Source organism: Poecile atricapillus, chromosome Z (genome assembly GCF_030490865.1).
Source record: "Poecile atricapillus isolate bPoeAtr1 chromosome Z, bPoeAtr1.hap1, whole genome shotgun sequence".
Lineage (NCBI taxonomy): Eukaryota > Metazoa > Chordata > Aves > Passeriformes > Paridae > Poecile > Poecile atricapillus.
Window position 1 is genome coordinate 106,502,880 of NC_081289.1, and position 12,825 is coordinate 106,515,704.

Consider the following 12,825-nt stretch of genomic DNA (forward strand, 5'->3'; position numbering starts at 1 on the left):
AAGTGACAGTGCTGGCTATTGTACCTCTGTTGCTAGAACATAGAGAGGAAAAAAAGGCTATTTTATGTTGCAATATTAAGATGTGAATAAATTCACAGCCCCATAGAAATGCCTATATAAGAAAATTTTGATCAAAGCTTAGGTGGTAAGGATGAAGTCTAATACCATTTGTAAAGAGAAAGCTTCAAAGAGCTATCTGCTTTGTGAATAAGTGGTAAATAAAGCTTTTTGTTATGCAGTAAGAACAGTCATATTTGTACCGAGAAGGTAGTTCTATATATGGTGCAGAAGCAGCTCCAGCTTTGCTTTTCTTTAAACTACAAACCTCTTGACATAATATATTCCAGTAATTCTCTTTTCTCAAGGTTTGAAGTTACTCGATCCTTAGAGCACTAAGCATATTTGCATTACCCAAATTATGATATAATCTCTGGATAAATGACAACTTTTGAAATCAGTTTCTGAGTAAGCTTTTCAAAACAAAACACTTTAACATAAAGCAAAATTATAAAATATACAGAATTGCACATGCAGCTGGGAAACTTCTGGTCTACACATATCGCAACTACACAACCAACTACATAAGTGTTAATTCTTAATTGGAATCTTGCTGTGGAAAAAAAATTACTACTCATTTCTAACCTCATTTTAGTTATTTTGTTTGGATCTGAATGTAGAACAATGCATAGAAGACTATGGTGTTATTTTTTATCCTCTCATTGGCTTTCAGAATCACCAGTTATTCTAAAAAAATTCCTTTGTCAAAAATGCAGTAGTCAGATATCCATCCCTATATACTTAGTATTAACCTCAATTTCACCTTGAGATTCAAAGAGCTCCTTAGAGCTAGCAAAACAGTACCAAAAATAGAAGATGCAGAAGTCATTTTAAAAATATAGTGTCTCATTCTATTATCCAGTACTGCTTAGAAGTACTTCAAAACAAGTCTTCTTGCCAGACATGTCAGTGTATTACATGCCAGCAGCATTGAGCATGCTGGATGGAGCCATCTGTTCTACTCCAATTTCAGTGCAAGGCTATTTCACTTTGATTCTAACAGGTGGCTTCATTTACTGCAGATGGATTTTAAACACTAGAAAGACTATTTTACACAGGTAGTAAGTGCCACAAAAACATCTTTAATTGGTTTGACAGACGTGAAGTAGTGGATTAAAGCAGCATTCAGCACCTGTATCTCTCTAGTAGGACAAGTCACCCTCAGGGCAGAAGCTTGTGTGACCTGCTTGTGAATCAGTTCGAAAAAACAGCCCAACTTTCAGCTCTGCATGTAAGTGCAAACCAAACTGGAGCTTGGCAGCAGTGACAGGACAAGCTATACAATTTTAGTCCTCTGCTACGTGTATGCTTTAACACAGACTCAGTTTAATTTATAAAGCTCAAGGGCCACCTACCCTTTTGAGGACAAAAAACCCAAAGCAACAAAATCAAGACAAAGCATAAGCCACCTTGTATATCACTGACATAGTAACTTAAAGAACTGGGGTACTTTGAATGCTTGCTTAGTAACTATCTCACCAAGTGTACCCCAATTTTGTCTGCTTGCTTGTATATATAGTCTGGTATGCAGGTTTTCTCCAAAACCACAAAAAAAAAAAAAAAGCTTTAGAGTTCAGTGGGTCATCTACTTGAGGTCTTACAAACATAATTCTGAAAACTGAAGATCACTCTTTCCTATTTACCTAGTTTAGCCACTTCAAAGTGGTTTTTCTGTGTCTTAAAATTACATCTGTAATCTGTATTCACCTGAATATGTGTCCCACCATTGTCCACCACAGCTTCCCTAGATTGTTACTGCATAAACCCAGTCTGTTGGCTAAACTATCACTTTACTTTCTAAACCGAGCAATAAGAGAAGAAATCTGATGTTTAAAGTGTTTCATCAGATTTAGCTTTTTTTTTTCTCAGAAGAAGCAGCTGAAGTATTATTAAAGGGAAAGGATCCCTTTCCCTAAATACGAGAATTCCCTAAATACGAGAATTGCCAGGTACTAGAAAAAAGGCACTACTAAAGAAAAAAAGCTCCATTTCATGAGATATTGTTAAAACTCTAGATCATACAGAGCAAATACATGCAAGTAGTTTTCACTTTCTCCACAATAACACTTCACTATTAGTTTTGCTAACACTACAGCACTTAGATAAGAAGGTTTTCTAGAGAAATGTTTTTAATAAGTATGTACACAGAACTTGCAAATGGAAAAGCAGAACTTGTATTTTTATAAGCTGCATTGCTTATAAATGGATATCTATGTATTAACAGACAGATTTAAAACAACACAGCAAAATGTAGCTGCCTTTCCAGTGTTGCTGTCTAGCTCTCTGCAAGTTTTTCCATCCATATCATCTATCCTCATCACCTATCCTCAAACAAGTGAGACTTTTGCTTGGAAAGAGGTATCTCTCTAAGTTTTGTGGCTCTTCACTGACTTGTACTGAGAGAATGTGCTCTAACCTTTTAAAAATTTTTTTAGAAGGGTTTTTCTGTAGAAAGCCTTGACTTTGGACAAAGACCACAAGGAGCCCAACTTGCAACTGCTATCAGGGACTATAAGCTAAAGTAGAAACCTTGCTGTTTCTCCCACTCCCCAATGTAAGGAGTATTATGATGTGATGGTGGCAGCTGGCATGCAATTCACAAGCTGGGGGAGGTAACTGCTTGCAAAGAGCAAATGGGAAAAAGAGTGTTTGTGGAAAGGTCACATTGACAGAAGGCTCCCCAGCATAAAAAGAGACATCTGACAGATCAGATATGCAGAATTACATTTTTTGCTTGAACGGATAGACCTAATCATTATAGCATGGAGTGTGATCACCAAAAGCTTATAAAAGGAGCAAAAAATACCAGAATTGTTGAAAACCACAGCCACAAAGCTGTGGAGTAAGATCTGCACTGATTTCTGAAACTGATAGCTTGGGACTGATCCAGAAATAAAACCAAAACCAAATAAATAAAAACAAAAAAACACAAAACAAAACCCACCCAAACAAAAAAATCAAAACAACAGCAACAAAAACCAACACCACCACCCCCCCCCAAAAAAAAAAAATGGGGAGGAAACCCCATCCACCTTTGAAAAACTATCCTTCTTCCCAGTATACTTCAAAATTACAAAGTTCTCAAAATAGGTCCAAAGCTTTGGTAGAAATACCTTGACAAAACAAAGCAACAAAGAAAACAATTTTTTGTGTGAGGAATTTTTTAGGCACAGTAGGGAACTGAAGACCCCAATTACCAGGGCTAGGGCAGTTAAGTAAACCACTGAAAGAAGTTCTCAAGGCAGAGGAAGTGGAATTGGAGTCTGAAGCAAGAAAGGATATTCCAAGCCATAAAAGGAATATTGGTTATAGGTCACATAATTGTGTGTGTAACACTAAGTAGAACTGATTCTTAAACAACATGATAAAAATTATTGTCCTGTCAAAACATGAATTACTCTGAATTTGAAAATATTAATTTGATTACTATTAGTTTAAAAGGATGCCATGTTTTGAAGTCATCAGTTCTGCTACTTGTTCCTTCCAACAGTGAGCCACATCATGATTGCTACGAGGTGTTTCACTCCAGCCAGCTATGGACAATTCTGTCAATCAGCCTCTAGAGACCTTAGATGTAATACTGTTCACCAATGGACCATCATAGTATATAAACAGACACACAGAGGCTATACATTGGTGAGAAACTTTGAGGTGCTTGAAACTGAACCTCTACAGCCCTTGCTGATTTCCCAAGAGGCCAAATTAATTGAATTAGCAAAAGAAGCATTGCAGTGACATGACCAGCAAGCACCACTATTTACACTGAGTCTAAATAAGCTCTTGGAGTGTGCCATGCAAAGAGTCCCTTGCTTCAGCAGAAAAATCATATTTCTGATGGATTTTAATTCCATCTGTTGGTAGCTATTAAGCTTTCAAGGGAAATTCCTGTAGTACACTCTCAAGATTACACAAAAGACTCCAACAAAATGCAAAATACATGCAAAATAACTCAGATAGGTTGTAGTCAGACAGGTTTATAATGAATGGCCTGAAGCTTAAGAGCAGTGTATTTTGGGATATTATGCAATGTTGGGAAATAGCCCTCACCAACATCTAAGGTTGTCATACAAGACTAGTACTTGACAAACAATTACAATCAGGACCAGCCTCCTGGAGATCAGTGGTTGACCCAGTGTGTTAAATAAATGCAAAAAAGCTTTGAGAAAAAAAAACAACAAAAAACAACAACAAAAAGAAAACAAACAAAAACCAAAAAACAAAAACACATGGTCAATGGTATTACTGAAGTATCAATTAAGGTATTTTCACAGAAATCCAAATTATAACCTAAATGGAAACGGTCATATACCATGGTCATTTTGCTGTTAGAGCTTTAGGATATTATGCCTGTTACTTGTAATAGCACTGTATGTGACATTATGGATAGCAGTTTAATGCTTTGAAAGACTTCATGATTTCTTTCTGACAATAGTGGGAAAGCTTAATAAAGGGAGGACTGTTGTAGACTGAGTTTAGTTAGCTGAATTCTTTTGTCTAAGTAATTTTACTTAGCACAAGCAAATTGTTGAAGTTTTAGGCCACAAGCTGCAAACTTTCACCTTGAAGTGCTGAATGAGTCTTGTACTACTGTTTAGCTACAATGAAAGGAGGCTCTGAGACCAGTGCAAACTAAAAGATTAAGTCATGGTTGTCATGAGAAACTGCAACCCATCGAGATAAAAACAGCTACAGAGAAATAATGTGATAATGAACAAGAACACCCCAAAACAAAAATCACCATTGGAGTAAGAGGTGAATGCAAGGTGTGTGAAGTGTGCAAAGAATAGGTACATAGGTTGTAAGAGTATAAAATCCCAGGTATTTCTTTGTTCTGGGTCCCTCTGGTAAGGCACCTAGCTTGAGCTGCCCCTGTTTCAATACCACAAAATTAATAATGTTTTTTCCCCAGAAACTGGATGTCGGAGACTCAGCTATGGGAAGCCTGGGGTGAATAAACTTCTTTAATAACTTACACACAGGCAGCTAATCTTCCTTTACAACACAACTTCATAACTGTAAATAGTAAAAGGCAATTCAGACACTTGGGCACTTATTTTGCTCTATTTTAGAGTGTAGAAGAATTAAGACCCCAAAAACAATTTCAGTTGCTCACCTATAAATGTATGTGCCCATGTGATTCTAACACCAAACTTCAAATAATTAATTTAATTAATTAAAGCATGGCTAATTACATGATTTGCAGAAGAATAAGAGTATCCCAAAACACAAAAAAAAAGCTTCAGCTATTGCAAGCAGCACACCAAAGAGACACATGGAGTTAGACTCTATCCTGTGGCATTCTGTTTTAATGTGTGCCAGTACTCACTGAATTACAGAATTGCCTACCACAACTTTCCTCTAGACAATCCTTATGACACTGTAGATGAAAGCATGCTAGCAGGATAAACTATTTAAAAATAAGAAAATTACAGTGAGTCTAAGATAAAATTCCATAGAAACTTGCCATGCCATTTTAAAACCACACATAAAAATTCAAAAGCACAGTATTCAGGAGCCACATATAAATGTTAACAGAGTCATCACAGAGAGTCATAAAAGTCAGAAAACCTTTTCATGAAAGAAAAAACCTTTTAGAAGCATTAGCAATGACAGTTTAGAGATTTCAAAAGAACAGAAAGAATTACTGCATGATCATCAAATTTAATTTTCCTGGCCTGGTAAAGAATGCAAGCTCTGCAACTAGGCCTTTTGAATAAAGAGCTGGCAAATGCAGTTTGGTCACTGTGGTAAGAATGAACCGAGTTAACATCAAGTGGCACAATTACAAGAGCTGCAATACCTTTAACCAGCCTTTACTGAAATCCTCAGCTAATACAGTCTAAAAATCACAAAACAACTGTCAGTAGAAGATAAAGAATACACCTTTAAGGTCAACAGTATAGTTTTGGTAAACAATGAAATAGGAGTCCATTTTCTCCATAAAAAACAAAGTTTAAAAAGTTGTCTCCTTACAGTTGTGTCACTTCATAATAAATAGTTTGGATTCTAAAGGTCAAAATATTGCATTAGCTGGCAAAGTCCTCTCAGGAGGTTTGCTTTAAATTGAAAATATCTCTAGAAATTTGGTAAAACCTGCTCTGAAAAACTCAGTGCAGAGCTACATAAAAGAAAAAAAAAAAAAAGCTACCTTACAGAACTTTGTGGCTAAACCTTCCACTCAAACATCAAAACATCATACCACAAAAAATCTCCAACTACTGTAAAACTTCTTATATTACAAGATAGACTCAAAGTGCATCTAGTCCTCTTTCTAAAGACCCTGTTTTACAGATTCAATATGCTCAAGAATTAATACTAGAATAAACAAGAATCATTAAACTTAACAAGACTTTTTGTAGTCCAAACAGGAAAACACCCTAACAATTAGATAAAACAAAAGTCCAAAGGAGGGTTATGAAGATGGAGCAGGCTGCAGAATATCCAAAAGAAGGCTGTAAAGGTTATGAAAGGGTTAGTGAGTCTGTCTTACAAGAAAAGGCTGAAGGAGCACATCTCTTCCCCTGTGACAAGGCTTTATCTAAGCCACATCATAGTACCCCAGGTACTTGGAAAGCCACAATAATGAAGGCTGTCTTCACAAGGATCCTCATGAAGGTGAGTGGCTACAGTGGGGACAAGTTGTGCAAGAAGAGATTTCATCTGTTTTAAGAATTACTTTCTGGTGTTACCTTACACTGAAAAAACTTTCTCAGGGTTAAGTCCCCATCAAAGAAGGCTTTCAAAATGAAACTGGACAAGGTAGCAGATGGGGTCTTAAAGGCTGCTTTTCCTAGGAAAGGCTGGACCAGAGCACCCTCTGAGGTCCCTTCCAACATGGCCTTTCAATCCTGCTCTGTGATGAGATGATTCCAAAAACACTACAGGTCCATCATCTCAACTGTAACACCATCAGAATCTTATTCTGCTGTTCAGATGGGTCTAGATGCTATTTTGTGCTAATAAATAGAATTAAGTCAGTTGTAGTTATGCCCAAAATCAGAGAGAAAAAAATCACTAAGGAAGTCTAGAAACAAAGTCTTAAGTTTGGTGTGTTGTTTTAATTTTTTATTAAAAGTTTAGCACTTAGTTTAACAATTTCATCATTTTATTCAAGATTGTTTCCCGTAACAGAGTTGCACTCCTCTAGCAATGCATCTGTTATTAGAAACTTTGTGCCAAACCGTGGGAGTACAATGATGTTCCCCAGAGACTAGTCATTCTGAATTGTTAAATTGATAGGGCCCCGAATCTTTTATAAAATCCAGAAATTTCCTGGCTGAACCCTGTGTAACAAACCAACTTTTGTATGGTCCAAATAGAGAGCTGACTCCCTCCCTTCCAAAAAACAGCAAGATTTTTCTCTCAACATGCCACTTGCTTAACATTTGTCAGCTACACCATCATTTGTGTACTTACCCTAACTCAGAGGGTTCTCTGCAATTCAAAGCAGACTTGCTAAGACAGAACATTTAAAGGAGGAACACACAGTCAGGACCAAGTCTTGACTATCCACACTGGTTTAGCATCTTAAGCACTGTACTTCTGTAGTCCTTACTTCCTAACAAGCTCAAGACAAACAAAATCCAGAACAGATGCTATGTTTCAAGAAGAAAGTGCATTTTTAAATATAGAAGAGAAACTCTTCTTAAAATAGATCCTAATGCCCTTTCACTAAGGATACTATAGTCTGCAGTCTTTTCTCCATTTTAAGTTGGCAGGAAATTGAAAAAAGGTGCACATGCCTGTTGTCTTTGTATGAGAAAAGAGATTTCTTAACACCAAGGTTAGAGTAGTCAAGACACTCCACAGGGCCACTGTGTATTGACAAGAATTAAGACACCTATAGGCAAGCAGGAGGTAAAGGATGGTCTTCACACACCACCATGCTCCTGGTAAGTTACTGATAACAACCAGTTCTTGTTCAAGAACTCTTTCATCAGAACAAAGAATGAGACTTTTCTGTTCACTGAACAGACTCCTTCAACTTCTGTTGAGAACCACAGCAAAGTAACCTTTAAATAAAATAAACTGTTATAGTCTGAGTACTGGTCTTAGGGGACAAAGTCACATAATTTCAGAAAAACATCAAAAAGACTAGTTTCATATAGATGCCCAAAAAGACAGTGACAACTTGTTGATACCTTCCTCTACAAAGGTGCTCATTATCCAGCAAATATTTAGCATTGGCAGATTCTCTGCTCCACAAACTGCTACAAATACATCAACTAACTGCTATTGGGAAGAGTGTAAGACTTGTAAGCCTAAGCAATATAATCGGTAGCACTGGCATCGACTTGATGGAGCAACAACCCCAGTTCACAGGCCTTTTTCTAGGGCATTAAAACACACAGAACAATTACTGTCAGTTTAACAGAAGCTTTTACTACCAGAAGAAAATATCTTAATAATAGATTATGTGTTAGGCTTCATTGCTTCCTGCAGAAGAACGGGAATCTACAACTCAAGAGGGTGAAACCAGAATCTTCTCTAGATATTCTCAATATTTGGAAACAATCCACCAGTTCTCAGATACTTTAGATATTGAATCCAGCAACCTGAAGTTCAATAGCAGATAAGTAGTAACAATCAGCTCCAAATGCAAAGAGATATAGCCCACAATGCCTCCAACTGCAAACAGGACTGTCACAGATATTTCAGTACAAAAGCCAAATGACTCCCTCTTTCCCCAAGCAACACTACACATCAAAACCTAGCAGCTGACCATTCCTGAACACCGTGCTGAAGAGTTACCCCAGAAAATAAGGTTTTATTCAAAGGCTGGTCCACCAATGCAAGCTCAAGGCAAAATAAGCATAGATCTCTGGAGAAGTTAGAACTCTGAAGACACTGAAAGGCCAGAAAGCTCACAGGTACCAAGAAATCATGCCTGGAAACTTCAGACACTGACGTATACGGTCCAGGGTGACAAGCAATGAAAGGCAGCAACAGGACTGCTAAACCAGCGTGAAAACTATAGATGCCGTGGCATGGTACTTAAAGCTCTTGCACTTGTCTCTTGGGGATATTGCTGAAGTTTTCGTTTACATATTCAAAGGCCTTCTCGCATGAGAGCGCTCCGCAACGTCGTGCGGGGCCGTGTCCGTGTCACTGCTTTCTCTGAGAGGACTTTCAGGTGCGTTCACCACAACCCCAGGAACCGGGGTTGTTTGACAATAGGAACCGGGCTTTTTTAGCCCTGCTATGACAGCGTTACCCCCGCCCCGCCACGGCTGCCAAGGGGTCGGTGAAGCGCGGAGCCCACGGCCACCCACGCCGCACCGCAGAGTCCGCACCGGGCACCGCAGCGCCGGGAACCTCCTTCCCAAAACCGGCCGCCGGTCCCGCCGCAGCTGGCTTCCCAAAACCCCCACGGGGGCGCTGCCCGCGTACCTGGCTGCGGCGGGGCCGCAGGGGAGTGTCCAGGGGAAACCTCCGGCTGCTTGCGCTCCTTAGGGGTGTCCCTCTTGCCGCCGCCCGCCCGACCGCCGGGCACGGCTCTCCTGGCAGCGGCCGCCGCCTCGTCACGCTTCTTCTTCTGCTGCTGGCGGCGCTCGGCGTCGCGCAGGACGTCGAACGGGTCCGACTCGTCGTCCAGGAGCTGGTAGAAGCGATTGGCGACGGAGCACCCGAAGTTCTCCTGCATGACGGCAGCCACCGGGCTGCCCACCAGCCCCGTCATCATCCGCGTGGCCGCCTCTCCTCTGTACGCGTTTCGGCAGCCGCCGCACCCCCCCCCCCCCCAACCCCCACGATTGTTGCTGCTGTGCGGGGCCGAAACAACGCGCACGCCGGGCTAGAGCGGCCGCGGCCGTGGCCCCGGCCCGGCCCACGCACCGCCCCAGCGCCAGCGGCCCGGCGCACCTTCCCACAGCCCCGCCCCGGCCTGGACCCGGCAGCCAATGGAGCCCACAGCGCACCCGCCGCCACCGCGCCGCCACCGCCCTATAAGCGAGGCCCAGCCCGCCCACCGCCGGCACGCGCGACCGGCGAGTGATTGAGCAGCCAATCCCGGCGCCAGGCTTCGCCCCGCCCCCAGTGCACAACTTCTACCAATTAACGTGCAGCACCTGAGCTGTCAATCACACCCACTGACCAATGCGGTGCGCCGCTCTATTACTGCCCTTGTGCACGCCCCACCACCCCGGCGGCTCCAGAGCCGCGCCCGCTGCTCCTCGGGCACGGCGCGGGCACGGCGCGGGCACGGCGCGGGCACGGCGCGGGCACGGCGCGGGCACGGCGCGGGCACGGCGCGGGCACGGCGCGGGCCCCGTCCCGTCTGGGGACACTGTCTGGCAGCAAGCTCTTCAAACGTGGTGCCGTCACACAACGGTGTCGCCGCGGGTCTTTTGGTACAACCTGCATCCCGTAACAAGTGACACCAACGACAGACGCGCCCGCTACACTGGGAGCTCCCAAGGGTAGCTCTGCTGTATCTCTGCATCCGCACGCTAGGATAAAGTAGTCTGGTGTTACCACAAAGTGTCTGAAACGCCCCTTCTGCTGAGAAAAGGAGTGGTGTTCATCCCGCCAGCGAGCGCGGCTGTCCCGCGCGGTGGCACTGCCAGCAGCTGACACTCGCAGCGCCGCACGGATTCACGGCTTAGCTTGGAGAGCTGCTCCGTCCGCCCAAAGCCGTGGGTGGGGCCGTCACTAACCCCCACGGTGACACACTTTAGTGCAGCACCCCTGTAGGAGCCGTGTTGGCTGCTCACAGCTCTGGACCGAGGTGTGAGGAATTTTGCTGTCTCAAAATAAAAATTTCTCAATAAATATGACCAACAGTGAAATGCCAGGAGACTCAACTGCTTTCTTCCGCAGAGGACGGGCACCTGGGTGGGCAAAATATCAGTGCCTCTTTTATCAGTAACAACAAAATCTTAGCACTTCAGCCACAACTGCCCAAAGAATGGCGATCGCAGTCTTGATTTCTGTGATGAGACTGTCTTTATTCTGATAGCTCACGGGAAACTAACACTCTATCATGATAACTTCACTGTAAATAGCACCTTGCTTTGAAATAAGTTTTATCGTTATTACAATAACTTGAAACCGTATCAGAATTTTTGCTGTGCTTCAAAAGTGAGGATTAAAGACAGCCCTGTTCACTCATTTGGGGTGCATATGCTGATAGATGCACACCACTGTAAAACAAAATATAGTGTATATCCTCTACGGATTATTCCAAGCCTTGAACATATTCATTGCATCTCTCCTGGCTTTCATGTAGATGCACATTTGCAGGGCATGCTTACTGCAGAGTAAAACGAATTTAATTGGACTTAGTGTTCTTTCAAGTCTCAATTCCATTGAAGAGATCACAAACTGTTTTGCATGGAATTAATGACAGTAAGTTCATGCAATTATCTGCTAGCAAAGAGCTTTACAAAATCCTGGTAAATTGAGTCAAATCGGTCAGGCTCTGAAATGCTTCAAATTAAAAACAGAAAAACTTAAGTCAACAAAGGAAAAATATCATTGTTTCTGCACAGCTCTTATGTTGCAAAATGTATGATTAACAAAAATTCACGATTAAATTTTCAATAATGTGATAAAGTAATAAAATACTATATAAGAAATGTTCACTTAGATCAACCTTATTTGCTCTGAATTGCGGGTTTATTTTGTAGAAAGATGAAACTTCATGTGTTTTCAGTGTGAAGAGGGAACTGGAAAGCTACTTTGTCCTCTACTAATCTGGAGAAAGACATTAACACCATCACATTACTACAGCATACCAGAAAGCTCACCAAATTTATGCAGATCTCTTTGGAGCCTTTTGGTATCAATTGCAGCATCTACATTAGGTCTCCTTGGCATGCATTGTATCCAGAAAGTTTTTTAGAATTTTTAGAAATATTTTTATTTAAACATGCTACAGGTTTGAATCAAAATTATGCTGTTTATGAAAGATGACAGACAACCATCATGGTTCAGTGCCATCACTGACTGAAATGTCCTTGCAGCTTTAATAGGTACTTTGAAGGTCATAGTGTCTCTGGAGAGGGAAGAATATGAGGAATTCAGAAATGTTTCAGCAGCAAGATTAGAGATTTGATGTTCTGTGGGATTTGGCTTTTTTTTCATGAAGCCTCAAAAGAAAAAAAGTCTTAACTGCTCAGAGAGATTCCACAATGACAGCCAAAACCATTGTTTGCTATAAATTTATCTTGTCTTTATCTGTATAATTCTGTTTCCTAAAATTAATGTAAAGCTTTAGAAAAATTCTTTGTTTTCTGATGCTCTGATCTGTCAATCAACCCAAAATTTCTGTAAGAGATTCCAGCCTCCAAACTGATTAAAACTCTTGCATTATAAATAAAAGTAATTTGCAATCTCTTTTTTGCTTGCAGCTGTCAGGAAAATTAATCCACAGTGCCAGAGGTTTATGCCTAAAAAGCAGACAGAGGAATCCCATAGCTTTATTCATTAATAAAAGGAGAGGTCATGGGGCAATTTCCCATGGCATCTCTCAAATTGCTGGGGGATGCAGCTCCTTTTTATTCTAATTTCTCAGCCCCCTTTCCTTCTCTCTTTCCCCATTGTCTTAGGTACTTGAGAGGTACAGCCTTCCCAAATTGCCTAATACAGACCCTCTTCTAATGTGCATCCTCTCCCCCCCAACCCTTTTCTTTGTGTCTTTTTTTTTTCTCTAAGTCCAGGAATTTGGCACAGCCTTGGGTGAGTAACAGTCTGTGTCAATTAGTGGAATTCTTCTGGAATTTATGGTTCCTACCATTGCTTCTTTCACCTATCTACTGTTTTATCTAC

General features: G+C 41.3%; 2 protein-coding genes across 3 annotated transcripts in view; one reads left to right on the forward strand and one right to left on the reverse strand.

The window, feature by feature from the left end:
• Nucleotides 1–9,778, reverse strand: part of HABP4 (hyaluronan binding protein 4) — a 30,307-nt gene extending 20,529 nt beyond the window's left edge. For both annotated transcript variants that reach the window (XM_058828291.1, XM_058828289.1), the window contains exon 1: nt 9,448–9,778. In XM_058828291.1, the coding sequence (XP_058684274.1) occupies nt 9,448–9,739 (292 nt within the window). In that variant the 5' untranslated portion in view covers nt 9,740–9,778. The remainder of the gene's footprint in view (nt 1–9,447) is intronic.
• Nucleotides 1–11,730, forward strand: part of CDC14B (cell division cycle 14B) — a 78,003-nt gene extending 66,273 nt beyond the window's left edge. The window contains exon 13 of the mRNA XM_058828288.1: nt 11,685–11,730. Within this exon, the coding sequence (XP_058684271.1) occupies nt 11,685–11,715 (31 nt within the window). The 3' untranslated portion in view covers nt 11,716–11,730. The remainder of the gene's footprint in view (nt 1–11,684) is intronic.
• The last annotated feature ends 1,095 nt before the right edge of the window (nt 11,731–12,825 follow it).